The 16549-nt window shown below is 39.4% G+C and overlaps 1 protein-coding gene across 2 annotated transcripts; it reads left to right on the top strand.

Moving 5' to 3' along the window:
• The first annotated feature begins 9462 nt into the window (after nucleotides 1-9462).
• On the top strand, nucleotides 9463-14978 carry LOC148024995 (transport inhibitor response 1-like protein Os04g0395600). Of its 2 annotated transcripts, none has more exons than XM_087694691.1 (4): nucleotides 9463-10577; nucleotides 10783-11490; nucleotides 11638-12133; nucleotides 12696-14978. In XM_087694691.1, exons 2-4 carry the CDS (start codon nucleotides 10868-10870, stop codon nucleotides 13497-13499), a joined length of 1923 nt encoding a protein of 640 aa, XP_087550817.1. In that variant the 5' UTR covers nucleotides 9463-10577; nucleotides 10783-10867; the 3' UTR covers nucleotides 13500-14978. The 2 variants fall into 2 exon arrangements, with proteins under 2 accessions (XP_087550817.1, XP_087550816.1); XM_087694690.1 differs by having other exon boundaries at nucleotides 10667-11490.
• Nucleotides 14979-16549: the final 1571 nt, after the last annotated feature.

The raw sequence follows: 16549 nt of genomic DNA, 5'->3' as shown, positions 1-16549 counted from the left end.
AATGTTTGGTGCAAAAGTTTTAAATGAAAGATAGAGGAGATACCCACAAATCAAGAGAGAGCTATGGGGCATTGTGATTACACTAAACTGTGATAAAGAATACTTCATTAGTGCTCCAATGATAGTAAAGACAGATTATTTGCCTCTACTAGGCATGATTGCCATTTTCTCTCTACTCCAAATATAGCCATGTTAAGATGGATTGCTTATATAAAGTCCATGAGCTAGAATTCAAACATATTGTAGGTAATGAGAACCCAGTAGCAATCATGCTATTTAAAGCACAATATGAGGATGAAGAGGATATGATAGCAAAGGATGATGGGGCTGAGATTTTAGCCACCATAGTGGATCATGAATGCCAAGTATTTTCTAGAGAATATTTTGCAAGAAATTGTATGAGGGTGAATGGCTACAAATTGGCAAGTACCTAAGTACATTGACCAAGAGAGATGAATGGACAAAGACAAAGGATTGGAAGAAAGGCATAAGGCTACTTCCTGAAAGATGGCTTCTCATGGAAGCATCCAAAGAAGAAAAGAAGGTCACATTGAGGGTAGTATGTGATAGAGATATACAGGTTCAAGTAATGAAGGATTTCCAAGAAAGCTTGTGGGCAAGACACAAAGGATTAAAAGCTACATTTGAGGGAATTTATAGGGATGTATCAAAGTTTGTAGAGCAAAGGGTGCTAGATGTACTCTTCAATATGGCACAGAGATGAGTTACACCCCTATGTATGCTTTATGCATGCATTATTAATGGGTTGTTGACCTTGTTGCTATGCCTATAAGGTTGTGGCAAACGAGATATATGGTGCTTGGAAGAGAAGATCTGGCTAACCAATTATAAAGGGAGAGCATTAAGGACCAACAATACCAATACAATATATAAGTTTCTTCTTGAAGATATTTTTTATATATATGGATATGTAGGAGAAGTGACTACAGATAGATAAGACTTAGATGTGGAAGAAGAAAAAGAGTTCTTTTCAAGACTAGGTATAACACTAGCACTGCTAACTTTAGCTTATAATCGAGAGGGTAATGCAAAGAGTGAGAGAGGGTATTAGCTCATAGTGAAGGCCTTAGTAAAGGCTTATAGAGGAAAAGTCAAAGAGTGGCCACTGTTATTGCCTTTTTCTTTATGGGCAAATCATACCACACATAGTGCTACAGCATGTTATATGCTAGTTGAGCTCATGTATGGGCAAAAGCCAACAATGCCTATAGAGATAGTGACCACTATATAGAGCACGGTTCGAGGGGAAGAAGGTTTTTTGACTAGAGAAGAGCTCTTAGCTCTTAGGATTCGACACCTAGAGAGGAGCCTAGAAGATATTGAAGTTGTAGTGTAGAGACTGAAAGAGGCAAGACTAAAGAGCAAAGAGAGATTTGACAAGAGACATAAGTTGAGGCCCAAGGCCATTAAAGAGGGTGATTGATTGTTGGTATATGACAATAGTATGGATAATCAACATAGTACACTTTGGAAGATATCCAAGCAGTGCTTTTTGGACTATACTTGTGATGTAGACTTTTGACAATGCTACGTATGCCTTGTCTGAAGGATGATGATAAAAGCCTCGAACCTATAGAAGAGTAAGCGGCACATGCTAAAGGATGTGCAAGTTTAGAGGGGTGGATGTCAAGACACTGCATGTCTAAAGTGTAAAAATAAACATGTTCTTCAATGTTATAGAATTTCAATGTGTGCCTATGTAATGAATTATTAAGTGATTTATGTGACTTGTAAAGAGTAAGTCTGTGGATGACATAGTGTAAAGTACTAGTTCATATGCCACATATGTAAATGACCAAAATTAAATTGTTAGAGAAAAGTACATGTGCTAAGACTTATTTTGGGTGGTACAAGTCTTCCCAACTGAAAAATATCAAAAAGTGACGTGTTGACAAAAAATGACATTTTTGCTATTTTTGAAGGGATTTTTGAAATTACACCCACATTAGCTTGTTGATAAGGTTTGTTTGCTTCGAGTTGAGTACCTTGATGACCCTATTCTAAGTTCTTAGGTGAAAGTTATGGTCAAAACAAGTTATAGCTAGGCATAGAAAAAACAAATGAAGGAAAAGCAAACAACAAGAGTTTGGAAGAAGGCAAAAAGTATAAAAAGCAACAATGCAAACTAGGCGAGAACTATTGTAGATGGTTATAAATAGAGATATGAGCCATTGCTACAAGCTTGGGCAAATAAACAAGTGATCTATTGTTGTGATTAATAGAGATGAAGTAAAAGGCAAGCAATTCCACCTCTTTACGAGTGCCTTTAGCCCAAAAAGGCATCCTTGTAAGAGGTTGTTTTTTGGACAAATATAAAGATTTATTTACCTAATGTTATAGGTGAGGGCTAAAAGTTTTCCTTATACTTCTTATTGAGTTCGTATTGTAGTTTCTTTCAAGCTAGAAGAGTGGTATTGAGCTATCATCTTAGATAGAGTTTATTTAAGCTATCATCTTAGGCGCAATGTATTCAACTTGAAGGGATTTATTGCAATTGTGCAAAAGAGTAATACAATTGCTTATTGGGTCTATCTATTTCTTGTATTCTATAGTATATCCGAGAGTATTTGTTTTAGTATTTCTTTCTTTCTTTTGTCTTTTCTTTTCCTTGATCCCTAGCAAATTTAGGCCTAAACTTTTCGAATCCTTGACAACATGCCAATAACTTGATTCTAGTAATGGGAAGTTATTATATCACTTTACATGCATTATAAAATTAGCCTAGTTCTTTGAGATTGATTGGAATGATGGTATTTTGAATTGTGCTAACTTTGTTTAGATATATTTGTTACCTATTATAATGCTAAATTTGGTGCTTCTAGTTCACAAGATGGACTACTTCTTTTGAGTCTTCCCCAAAGGCATTGTTGAATCTTCCATAAGCATTCTTAATTTTCTCATAGCTATAGTAGCTCCTTTAGACCTAAAGCATCTCATCACTTAGATTGCTCAATTCTAAAGTGTTGCCTCCATCATACTTACTCTAAAGACTTCATGTTATTTGCCATTGTAATAACAATTTGTTCTTCCTAAGGCTTTTTTTGAAGTGGGTCATTAGCCTTTTGATGGCTTTCTTGCCCATAAAAGAAAACATGCTTGTGCTCTTGACACATCACCCTAAGGCTTGATGGCACTACCTACTAGATTTGCGGTGTTCTTCATTTGATCACATTCTCTGTTGATCGATTACTCTTTTGTTGTGATATCTAGTTAGAATTCCTTCTTAAATGTCTTGGCTACTAGCCCTTTTGCTGCATGTGCTATTTAGGATTAATGTAGATATCACATTTGCACTTATCAATGGTCCTATGGGTCCTCAATATGCTAATGCCCCCATCAAACCCATTGATCAAGTGTAAGAACAAAATTTTCATTCAAAAATACTTAAATTTTTGTTGTATTACAAAGCTTTTTTTAAAATATCCCTAGGGGCTCTCTAGCCACTCTATTACATTAAATCCTATTATTCCCTAGTCAATCCATAAATAAACATAGTCATGATCTGCATATTAGCAATATACATGTTCCTTAATTTTGATAATTAGTTTTGACTTCAAGAGTACTTAAGTATGCAAAATATGATTCTTGCATGCCAAATTTTTGGTCATGTGGTTGTTTTGATGTCAAGGTGCCTTTCAACTTCACACTTCACAAACTAGTGAATGGATTATCTAGATGTGTTCATATTGATTGTACAAGGCCTTTGTGAGCACTTAGATTACACTCGCCTTGTTGTATACACCACATTATAGGAACCCACATACTAATGAACCATTCAAAACTATTTTGTAGTAAATATCCTTCATTGTTGGCATCGATAATTGAAGGATTCAAAAGGATGCAATATAGAAAGTGTTGATCTAAAAATGTTAAGATGCATGGAGGTAATCTTAGTGATGATAAGTATGCGGTGTCGGTTGTGAGGTGAGCCTTTTTTAATGATCCCTTTCGATCCATATCTATTGGGTTGTTCTCAATATAATCTTTTGCATTAATGGTCTTTATAAGTACACACAATGAGATCCAAGCTTTTCCCCTTTTATTTGTTTACATATATCAACTTATGTCTTTAATGCCATCACATATTCCAAGCTGCACATAACTTGGATATTAGAAGTACATATTTAAGCTTCATTTGCACCCTCCAAAGCAAAAATTGTTATTGTTTGAAAGGTAAAATGCATGGTACAAAATAAAAGTAGTCCACAAGGATCAACATGTAAAATTATTGTCACTTTTTACTTTGTTGAAATTTCCTAACTAATATATACAAACTATAATGGGTAGCAATTATAATTAACTAGTTATTACATGACAACACAATATCCCCCTTTAGATAAACTAATTTACTTCACTAATTATTTTTCTAATTTTGTGTAACTCCTTTTATCAACCACACCTTTCTCATCCAAGCCTTGATGCTTATAAGTACTTGTTAAGTCATGAATGAGACAAATGTCCGCCACTAACATAGGTTGTGACAAAAAAACATTGGAAAATGAAAATTTAAGGCAATCTTGGTTGTCACTAGATATCTATCTTAACTAGTTGTCAATACATTCAAGTGAGGGGAGCCTACAAAATCTAGCAATCTACTTTTCAAGCAAGATACGTTGATTCATTGCATTTGATTGATGCTTTCTCCTTTAACATTTTTTCAAGAGGGAATGTATACATCTTCGAATGATTGAGCTTGTGGGGCAAACTAAGAGCCCGAGAGGTTGTGTCCATATATCTTTTACAACGTGGTACTAGTATGTCCTTAGTTGAGAGCTAGTAACCCACTAAAGATGGTGGGTATAAACAAGGTGTAGACATTGCTATATATTAAGTAAGCATTCTCCCATTATTTCATTTCATTAGTAGGGTGCATTTACATCAAGTTCTCAATGTGGAAAGTATAAGAAGCGAACTTCTTTAAAGCCATTCATTCATGCTTTTGGGAGCATACAAGTAAAGAGATGTTGTGAATGAACACAATACCATTGATAAAATGCTTGAAAGTTGGGAATGTTACATTCTTACAAGACTCTCTCTGGCAAGAATTCTCATTCCCTTAGCAAGGTCTAAATGGTCCCAAACATACCCAATAATAATGAGATCAAAGCATTGTCCCTACATTAAATATTTTCACAATTGATATATATTTGTACTCTGTCTATAACACTTTTGCAAAGATACTCATTCAATAACTGAACATTATCAAGGTGGAAAACAAATTATTTCAATTGATAGAAGGTCAATATCCAATATACCAATTTTGATGTGATTAATAAATAGACCAATCAAAGTGAAATAAAATCATACGACTAAAATGCATAACAATGACAAGGAAGGATAGACTATCATGCTCATAAATGAATAGTAAATGGATATGCATGTGATAGAGTGTCCACATAAAGCTTCAATTCATGAAAGCCATAAGTAAAATAGTGCATTAAGTTCTCATTCACGCACGTAACTCTAGAAAAATGATTCAAAATTGCATGTGTGAGTGATGACCAAAATACATAACCTATATAAAATTAAGATATGTGGTGTCACAACCATAAGAGCAGAGTGCCATACCCAAAAATTGACAATGACATTGATGCCTAGTCTCATAAAGTTAAGAGATGCTATGATGTTACATAAAGAACATAAACCTCATCGTGCATTAGCACAAAAGGGATTACTGAAGGCACAAGTATTCACCCATGTGAGACTACACATGTTTTAATATTGTGTGGAGGAGATATCATAGTGATTGTCTTTAAATGCCACAAGTTACAACTATGGAAGAAATATACGAGTGATTGACTTGAAATGCCACAACCATGAGGGGTCTTGTCATGTGGAGAAATGCAAAGTGCAAAGGAATCCGTAATAGAGTAAAATGGTCTCTAAAGGTAGCTATTAAAGTGCTCTTTCTCATCATTCTGGACTCCAAACTTTCCAATATGAGGCTTCCAGGCATGGCATGGAAATATAGGAACAACGAATGAAGTGGAGGACACTTGTGATGGTGAGAAGTAATGGGTTGTCATACAAAGAGGGAGCATGATTTACTTTGATGTTTAGAAGCTATGCATCAAATTATATAGGTGATGGGGTAGATGTTCCAAAATCTAAGTTTTATTGATTTCTAAGGCTCATCCATTGCCTAATAATAAAAACAATGAATTATTTATTGTTACACTTAGCTATGCAAGTGATTAGGCAACCTAGGTCGAACGAGGACAAGGTGTAAGTTTTGGTCGTGTAAAAGAATTAGGGAAGACTTACTTTTTTGCCTTATATATCTTAATATTGTTCATGTGACTCCTTAAAGCAAACGTGTCATAGATTTGTTATAATCAACCTAGTCAAGTTGGAACTTCTTATACTAGGCTTAAGAGCTAAATTATAATAATTCTAAAGAGTATCATCTTTCAAGCTATCCATGAGATTCACAATGAAACATGTATAGCCCCAACTTTCATTCTTTTCATCATAGAGCCATTGCTACGAAGGCATGTGTAATTAGCTAGTAGGGAATAACTATATCATATAGCAAGGAGCATAAACTTTTCAAATTTTCTTGTTGGGATAGGGCTAAAACTAGAGAGACATCTTCATTATACCCATGCTACCATAGAAGGTCTTGGATATAGGTTGAGACGTTCATCAACTAGTAGTTGAGCCCAACAATAGAGTAATTCTACCTCTAGAAACCAAGCAACTAGCTAGATCAACATTTATTACACAAAGTCTACATTCTTGAAATTTCATAATCAACGTTCATGATGATTGAGTCAATACCCCTAAATTGAATACAAATATGGGGTTATGAAAAATTGTAAGTAAAAAAGTGTAGCATTACTTGACTTTTGACATAGGTGATAGGTGCCACTTGTTTACATACCATTTTTTAATGCACATCTATGCCGCTAGGAACCACTAGCTCAAGTGGTAGCAAAATGGTGTAATAAACCCAAGGTCATGGAATCCATTATCGGGGATAGTAGTGCAACACCTTGTATGATGTACAGGGTAAGAAGTTGATTATGGCTCCACTTGGCTGGTCACTAAGATGGACATTGTAATGGGATCACTTGTAAAATCTGCGGTCAAGGGTTTGGGCACCCCTTAATTGCAAGCATCGATGTTCAATCATTTCATGTCTAATGTACTTATGTGTACATGAGTCCACGTATACATGAATATGCATATACATACATGTACATACATACATCTATACATACTACACACACATGCATGCACGTGCACACATGCAAAAATACACATATGTAGATATACACTATATATTCATATGCATGTACACACATGCACATATACAAGCATGGGTATGCACATACATATATGCATGGATGAATGTACACGCGCACGCACACACACACACACACACACACATGTGCATATACATAGCATGCATGTAGAGAGAGAGAGAGAGAGAGAGAGAGAGAGAGAGAGAGAGAGAGAGAGAGAGAGAGAGAGAGAGAGAGGTATGCAGAATATTTTTAGTGTAAGTCTTCATCACATCATGAGTAAGATAATGACAAGACTACCAAAACATATCGAGTTGTTAGGTGGATGGCACAAATCAAAGTTGGATGTTTCAACTAGTACCATACAAAAGAACAAAAGAGTAAAGTCTAAAGTAAAATACTAGAAGTGCAAAATTCAAAACGTGGGGTTTGGCAGAGCGTTTAAATCCAATTCTACAGTTAAAGTCATAAATGAATACAGAGCTCGCATGCTCAATGATTTTATGAAAAGCCATGAAAAGTTGTTTTAAGCCATTCATGGAAGAAATTCTAAGTAACATAACCTTGATAATTTAACCATTTGCATTGTACCACACACATACACAATGTTAAGACATAAGCAATTTACTAGTAGTGGACATCTCTAGTAGTCTTAGTGATTATGCTTAAGAGGAATCCCATAAGCATAAACTCCCCAAATAGGATTTAGGGCAATTTTCACATATCCAATAGGGCCAATGATGTGGAAGATACTTTGGAGTAACCCTTAAGCAACCTTATAACTACTTAGCTCACTTTTTGTATAGGTTTGTTCATTCATGCATATATGAGTGTGACATGAGTATATTATCTAGTTGGCTTTGGCTATGAGGTGATGACCACTTGCGGTTTATAGCTCTCTCATCCATTGGAGGTCTTCATTGTGGCTTAAAGCAAATAACCTCATGCCATTATGTAAAGTGGAAGATAATAACAAGAGAAATTGTAAGGTTTTGGACTTTCCAACTCCAATTACTAGTGTGGGGTAAAATTATACATCACAATAACTTATGATTGGCACTATATGTCGGGAACAATTGTGGATGTGGATGCATTGTGGAGAAAGAAGAAGCGTAGGACAAAATCATAGATGCATAAGCATTGCAGAAGAAATAGTAGAGGAGTGTAGAGAGGACTTGTAGTTGCAGAATCAGAATCAAATCACCCCCTCAAATTTAAAGCATATGATGCCTTTGATTTTTCAAAGAAAGCCTACAATTTTCTTTAAAAGGGTTTTAGGTGGCAGAGAACTTTTTTAGTGTTACTTGTCAAAAAACTATAGGTTGCAACTAATAACAAAAAGGGCCCGTCCATCCAATAGGCATTAATTACCCTTCAGATGAAATCTTATAATCAAAATGTGAGGGCTATTGAAGTGTTACTATGGACATACGTGTTCGCACCAAATCTAGGGTGTTGAACTAGGGATCAAACTAGTTTTGCACCCCAAAAACAAAAATAAGGTTGCATGCTTTAGATCGTGACTTGCTATTGGCTATAAGAAGATCTGCAGTTGCTAATTAAAAAATCAAAATTCAAATTCAAGAAAAAATGAAAAGTTGCCTTCAATGTTGCTTCTTGTCATTTAATGAAAATTGCTATTGTTGTATTCGATTGGGGACCACTATGGACCATGGCCTCTTCCATTGTCCATTGTGATTTGTGGTTCACAAACCGGTTGCAGACCACAACACTGTGCAAACCTGCGAATTTGCTAGCAAGTTCCGAACCTTGATTGTGAATCTTGGTGGGCTTGGTGGGAACAAGTCCTACACTCTGGGCACATAGTTCATGACCTGGTTGTGGACCACAACATTGTGCAAACCGGCGAATTCGCCACAAGTTCCGAACTTTGCGGTGAATATTGGAAGGCTTAGTGGGAACAGGTCCTACACTCTAGGCAATTTGGGGGGGGGGGGGGGGTGCAAGGCTAAAGTTTTTCAAGTTGTGAGGAGATGCTTGATGAGAGGCAACAATGACATTGTTGCTAGGTGACAAGGTATAGAGATCGTCAGCATGTGCGCCACCAGGGTGAGAAGATCCCCGTAACCACCGGGTATCCTTGAGAGCTCAATCATGTATCCTTTGGACCCCGACCCCCCTTTGCAGTTCCTTTAAGAGAGACAGGGGAGATGCCAGTCACACAGAGAGAGAGAGAGAGAGAGAGAGAGAGAGAGAGAGAATCAATCTCCTGAGCAGCTGAGCTCCCTTTTGGCATATGACCTACATCGGATTCATCGCCACATGCCGAGTGCATTATGCATACAGAGCCCATGAAGGCTGATATGAGAGAGAGAGAGAGAGAGAGAGAGAGAGTAGCTGGTTGATTGTCGGTCAAACCTTGCCCCTCCCCTCTCAGCTAGCTTCTATAGAGACAGACTAGACACTACCTAGAGAGAGAGAGGGGACTCGGGAGGGAAAAATGGCCTCCCTTCTCTCTTTTTTGTGACAGTAGCTGCTAGTGTGACTCTCCCTCAGAGTCCCTCTCCCTCTCCCTACCCCCTTCCCCTTCTCTCTCTCTCTCTCTCTCTAGACTCTCTCCGTGTCTATTTTTTAATGTCATGATTTCTATGATTGCTGATCTGTTCTCAGTTCTGTGCTTTTACTCCCGCTGAGGCTGAGCTCTCTCTCGCACGCGCGTGCGCACAAACACAGCCGACTTTCCAGTCTTTTGCATGACTGTATCGCACCTTTGTCAGAGAGAGAGAGAGAGAGAGAGAGAGAGTGTGTGTGTGTATAGTATGTGTGTGAGGGTCAGAGAGACTCGCGCAAAATGTGTGTGAGAGAAGAGAGAGTTCAGTGTGACTGTGAAGACAGCTGACCTAAAGCTCATCAGCAGATAGCCACTCCTCACACGTTTCCCTCTCGGTCTTTCGCCCGGACAGTGCAGCAGCTCCCCTGCCCCCATCTTGTTCTCTCTCTCAGTTGTGAATACAGATGTGTTTATTTAATGGAGTTGGACCCTGTCCTTCTTCACCTTGATTTGGGTTAAGGCACATAGCTTCGTCTTGTTCTGCTCCCCTGCAGATCATCAGTTCCCCACGGACCAAGTACCCTACTGGGTCCTTGCAGAAAAAAGCCTGTCTTTGATGCAGGTTTGAAAGAGTGAAGAAAGAGCTCTCTCTTCTGAACAGCAAGGTCTCTGTTTTCTTTGAAGATGACTGGCTGGCAGGCTCATGATAAGATCATGCAGAAAGGTGATAATGAGATCCAGAGGTTGGAGTCATATTTATGAGGGAGTGCCTTCCCAGCTGAGGGCAGACAGAAAAGGTAAGAAAGAGCACTTCAAAATTTATATAGCCTTTGCACACACAGGTAATTGAAGTCTCTTGTCTGATATGCTAAAGAATGATAACCAGAGAAGAGACACTTGATGGCTTCTGCGTATCCCAAGCCTGGGCTTCCTTCCATTTCGGGAAGCCCCATAGTTCATGATTTTCGTTTGAAATTTTGTTCTGCTTCTCCACAAGTGTAGAAAACGATGCTGTGGTCTCCTCTAGGACAGGCACAAATGCTCAATTGTCTTTGATTGGACATGGCTATGGTGGATTTTGAGCTCAATGTACAAGAACCTGCTCTGTTGTCATCAGTGGGACATGGCTATTGGTTTTGAGCTGAATATGAATATGCAAGGAGTGGGAGGTCCCGACGTGCAGATGGCGAGAAACAAGAGCAACGACGAGGAGGTGTTAGGTGATTCTACTGTCTCTTCCACTTCCTCGAGTACTTCATGCCATTTTCCCATTGAACTCGTAGAACATGTGCTGGCTTTCCTGACCTCCCACAAAGACCGCAATGCTGCCTCACTGGTGTGCAAAGCCTGGTTCAGAGTTGAGGCATCGACCCGCAGGAGGGTGTTTGTGGGCAATTGTTATGCCTGCTCTCCCCAAATCGTCAGCAGGCGCTTCCCTAGGGTGCAGTCCCTTACTCTTAAGGGCAAGCCCCGCTTCTCAGATTTTGGCCTGGTCCCTTCAAATTGGGGGGCTAATGTGATGCCATGGGTCCTTGAGCTGGCCATAAGAGGCCCATTACAGCTGGAGGAGCTTAGGCTCAAAAGGATGACAGTTACAGATGAGTGCTTGGACATGATAGCTCGCTGCTTCCCCAATTTCCGCATACTTTCTCTCACTTTCTGTGATGGGTTTTCTACTGATGGCTTATCTATGATAGCCAGTCAATGCAGGTGCGTACTCCTCTTTTCTCTGGGTGTTGATTCTGCAAGTAGATGTAGGTTGAGGCAAGTTGGGGATTAAAGCCTCTTTTTGTACATGTTTTATAGTCCTGATATTTTTAGTCTCAGCTCTCTCTTCCTGTGGATAATTTTTTGCAGATTTTTGAACGAGCTAGAGTTGCAGGAATGCCTAGTTGAAGATCGAGGCAGCAGATGGATTGGTGCCTTTCCAGAGACTTTCACTTCTCTTACCTCCCTCAATCTGACTAGTTTCAATTCTGGGGTGAACTTTGAGGACCTCGAAAGGCTTGTGGCCAGATGCACAAAGTTAGAGAAGTTGAAGCTTGGGCATGGCACAACAGTGGATCAGCTAACGCATTTACTGGTACTGAGGGGTCCCAACCTTATTGAACTGGGCACTGGCTCCTTCATTCACGAGGGTGGTCTTGCAGAGTTGGATCAGTTCGGGAATCTTTTCAGTAGATGTGACAAGCTTAGGAGCTTGTCAGGCTTCTTCGAGATGATGCCTTTTTGTCTGCCCCTGATTTACCCCATTGTTCACAATCTACTCTTTCTTGAATTAAGCGAGTCTCCTGTGGGATGCGTAGAGTTTACTGAGCTAATCAGCCATTGCTCAAGACTTCAGTGCCTCTGGGTCCGTCTCTCTCTCTCTCTCTCTCTCTCTCTCTCTCTCTCTCGTGTGTGTGGATGTGTCTGTTCTGGTCTGCACGGCATGCCTATCTCGCACGGGTGACTGCAGTGTAAAAGTTTACAGCTGTATTTAGCAAGCTGGAAGCCAGTAGAGGTAAGGTGGTTGTGCATCAGCTGCTAGCTTGATTTGTTTCTTTTTTGTTCGATTTCTACCCATTTCAAGATGTAGTATAAGCAGGTCTCTATTTGTTTGATACGAAGGCAAGGTAACCTTTCAAAACAGGGCCTGTTTTCCTGCACATGCTGTTTCCAATGGGCTATGTACACTGCAGCCTAGGGTTCGATTACATTGTCTATGCATTCCTATTCACACTGCACAACATTGAGTCCGACCCAATGCATGCCTTACATTCACTAGTTAATTTGTTGCATGGTGGTGTCTATTAGGCCAGTGTAAGCCTTTATAAATTGGATTGAGGGTTGCATATGAAGGAAGCAGGTGGTGCTAGTACAAATTATAGTTTGATGTCCAATGCAGCTTATGCACTTCTCATGATGTGATGCAGGTCCAGGATCTGGTAGAGGACAGAGGATTGGAAGCAGTGGCAAGGACCTGTTTGGACCTTCAGGAACTGCGTGTGGTGCCTTGTGATCCTTCACAGGCAGAGCACAGCCTAGTGACAGAGAAAGGGCTGGTAGCCATCTCAAGGGGATGTCGCAGCCTGAGGTACCTGCTTTTTTTCTGTAACCAGATGACCAACTCAGCTCTGCAGGAATTTGCGAGCAACTGCTCTAGAATGACACACGTTCGTATTTGCATAATGAAGCCATGGAAGGCTGACTATACCACTGAGGAACCCATGGATGAAGGGTTTGGTGCAGTGGTACAGCATTGTGAGCGGTTGAGGAGACTTTCTGTGTCTGGCTTGCTTACAGATAGGGCGTTTGAGCTCATTGGGAAGCATGCAAAGGAATTGCGATCACTGTCGGTGGCATTTGCTGGTGAAAGCAGTGCATCAATGATGCATGTGATGCAGGGCTGTGGGAAGCTGAAAAAGCTTGAGATAAGAGACAGTCCATTTGGGGATGAGGGGTTATTAGCAGGGGTGCGAAGGCTGTATAGCATGCGGTCATTATGGATGTCTTCATGTAACTTGAGTCTCAGAGGATGTAAGTTACTTGCTGAACAACTGCCAATGGTCAATGTGGAAATCATTGTGGAAGATGAGTCAGGACACCCTTTGTTTGACAGGACAGGCACATGCAAAGCGGGGGATGAGGATGAAATGATGCGTGTTGAGAAGCTGTATGTTTACCGCAGTATTGCAGGAGCACGTAGCGATGCCCCCTCTGTTGTGTATACATTGTAGAGCCCTCTTTTTTGCAGTGGGTTTTCTGGTGCCATTCATGGTCTTTTCAGAGGATCTTGATCCTCATCATGGTTTTATTGCTGACACAAGATGAGAGAGAATGGAATCTGGTAGGGTTTATGATCTTAACACTTGAATTTTTGGTCTGGGTGATGCCAAACCATGATTGGTGGCCCTAATCTAGAATCTAAACACCCTAGATTTTTGGTCTGGGTGATGCCAAACCATGATTTGTGGCCCTAATCTGGGATCAAAAAACCCTAGATTTTTGGTCTGGGTGATGCCAAACCATGATTGGTGGCCTTATTCAACGGAAATTTTTGAGGGGGTGGGGGGGTATGTCAACATTGTTGTGATGTGGATTGGTATAATAAGGGCTATGGCCACCTTTTGTGATGCAGGATGTGCGCCACCTCTTGTACAATAAGGGCAATGGCCACCTTTTGTGATGCAGGGTGTGGGCCGGGGCTTGCATAGGGATGGGCTGGGAACTCTATGAAGCCCTTCCATCCATCTCACAGGCATGGGCATGGTGTTCCAGTTTGGGGACCATCACCATGAAGAGGTGGTGGTGGGTTGGTGTCATGCACTGGTCTAGGTAATAGCAGACACAAAGCATGGTTAGCAGACAAATGACGGTGAAACGATGGTTAGATCTTGGGCTTTGAGAGAGATATAAAGAGAGAGAGAGAGAGAGGGGGGGGGGAATCTTGTGGGTAATGGCCTTCTTGTCAGAATATGAACTATGCTCGACTTTTAGAGCGAATTCTTTTATCATGATTGCTGTTTCCTCCTCGATGTCCGTTAATTAATCTTCTTATGATTTGTCCCGCGCTCATGAGATTTAAAATTCCCGGTGTAAACAGCCCCTCCCGCCCATGTGCCCTTTTGAAGTGGAAGCGGGATATACCCACCTGCAATTTTGAACAATCATTAAAAAGCGCGCTACATTTTGTCTTGGGTATCTTGTACACTCCACAAGAAAAGCCCCATCTCAAAGCTTTTCTTGTCTAGGTTCCCTCTCATGATACACATCCCTTTTCTAGTGCAAGTGATGATAACTGATGGGCTTCCCCAAGTTGGCCCTTGTGGGCTTGTTCCCTCTCTGCTCTAAAGCCCCAAGTAGTTATACACTTGATTGATGCCACATGCCTAACAACTCAGTAACAACTTAGTATCGTTCTTGCCCATCCATCATATCATATTTAGAAGAGTAGCAAGTAGTAAGACACTTGATTGATGCCGCATGCACAACAACCTAGCATCATTCTTGCCCATCCATCAATATCATATCTAGAAGAGTAAAAAGTTGTTTGGTTCTTCTGTCTTGTATGCACCATATTTACTTCTCTCTGTCAACATTGCATGGAAGTGAAGGGCATATATAGTAAGTAATAGTTGATGTGCAAAATTGCTCTAGTTAACAAAATCCCATTACAACATGCCAATCTTTTCACTTTATTGCCTTTGATGACGAAAAAGTATGTAAATATTTCTTTGATACAACATGATTTGAAATCTTAGTAAGCTTGTTAAGAAAATTGTGCCATTGCTATCATAAGTTATACCCAATCTTAGTTTGTGTAGGTATCTTACTCATTTTTGTCCTAATTGTTTGACTCTCTATCTTTGTTTGTCTCCATGCCCATGCACTCGTACACACTCATTCCATATAGTTACACAATTTTTACGCATGCAATGCTCTAAAGAGGGGAGGTCATTTATTATGTGCCTTTTTGTTGTAGTCTTCCTCGCAATCCTTCTAGTAGTGCATGCACTTGTGTTGCAAGTAGGCATTGTGAGGCAAACTATCCAAACTAGTTGGATATGAACAAACTAGCTGGGCAACAAAGCCATCATGGTGAGTGAGAAACTTATAAGACAAGATAATGTGTTGATGGGGTTGGATAACACAATTTAAAGTAACCTTGCATGAAGCTCTCTTTTTGTTGTAGTCTTCCTTGCAATCCTTCTAGTAGTGCATGCACTTGTGTTGCAAGTAGGCATTGTGAGGCAAACTAACCAAACTAGTTGGATATGAGCAAACTAGTTGGGCAACAAAGTCATCATGGTGAGTGAGAAACTTATAAGAACAAGATAATGTGTTGATGGCATTGGATAACACAATTTAAAGCAACCTTGATAGACTTAAAGGAAAACAACTTTATTACTTATTTGGTGGAAAGTTGTGAAGGTTGATTTTGAATTAGAGATTAGTAGGTGCATTCTTTAATCTCCATGAGGGCCCAAAAAACAAAGATTCAAACTTGATTTGATTTGTTGAAAACAATAATTCATTGACTTAAAAATTCTGTCATAAAAGGAAAATGTTAGGCTTTACTAAAACTATACTCTTGAGATTATGATTCAAGTTCAAGCTAGTTTTGTCAAAATGTTGGTGAATGGTTATGATTCAAGTTCAAGCTAGTTTTGTCAAAATGTTGGCTTCACCAAAACTACACTTTTGAGGTTATGATTTAAGTTCAAGCTAGTTTTGTCAAAATGTTTCAAGTAGCAAAAAAGGGTATTGTGTTATTTTTAAACTTTTAATTAGTTAGTACACAACCATATCATTCAAGCGTACTATTGCATCAGTACACAAGTAGACCATGGAGTTGGAAAATTTTCAATGTAATGAGCATGAGAATGTTTACTAGGTGATATGCTTGCTATACAGGTTCTAAAAATGTAGGGGAAAAGTTTACCTTCGTAAAATTGGTTGAGCCACAAATCTCAAAATAGTAGAAGACGTAGCAATAAAGATTGCACTTCTTATGCATATACACGCTCTGGATGGGGTTCATAATTTAAGTAATCTTTTAGTATACATTCATATAATGAAATTTATTTGTTCGTGTTGAGTATGAAAGTTTTACTCTACATCTATATAAGTTTAGTAAAGTGGCTTGCATACATAAATTTCTTGGTTGGAGTAGCAATCTTTTACAAAATGACCAAATCTCATACATATTGTACACGAATGTTTGCCTTTGTTTTGGTAGTCATTTCCTCCATGATTAATCCACCCACAATAATCATAGCTAATCCTT

This window comes from Lygodium microphyllum, chromosome 15, assembly GCF_053477565.2.
Source record: "Lygodium microphyllum isolate KBCC chromosome 15, Lygodium_microphyllum_v1.1.10, whole genome shotgun sequence".
NCBI lineage: Eukaryota > Viridiplantae > Streptophyta > Polypodiopsida > Schizaeales > Lygodiaceae > Lygodium > Lygodium microphyllum.
This window is presented reverse-complemented; position numbering and strand designations above follow the sequence as displayed.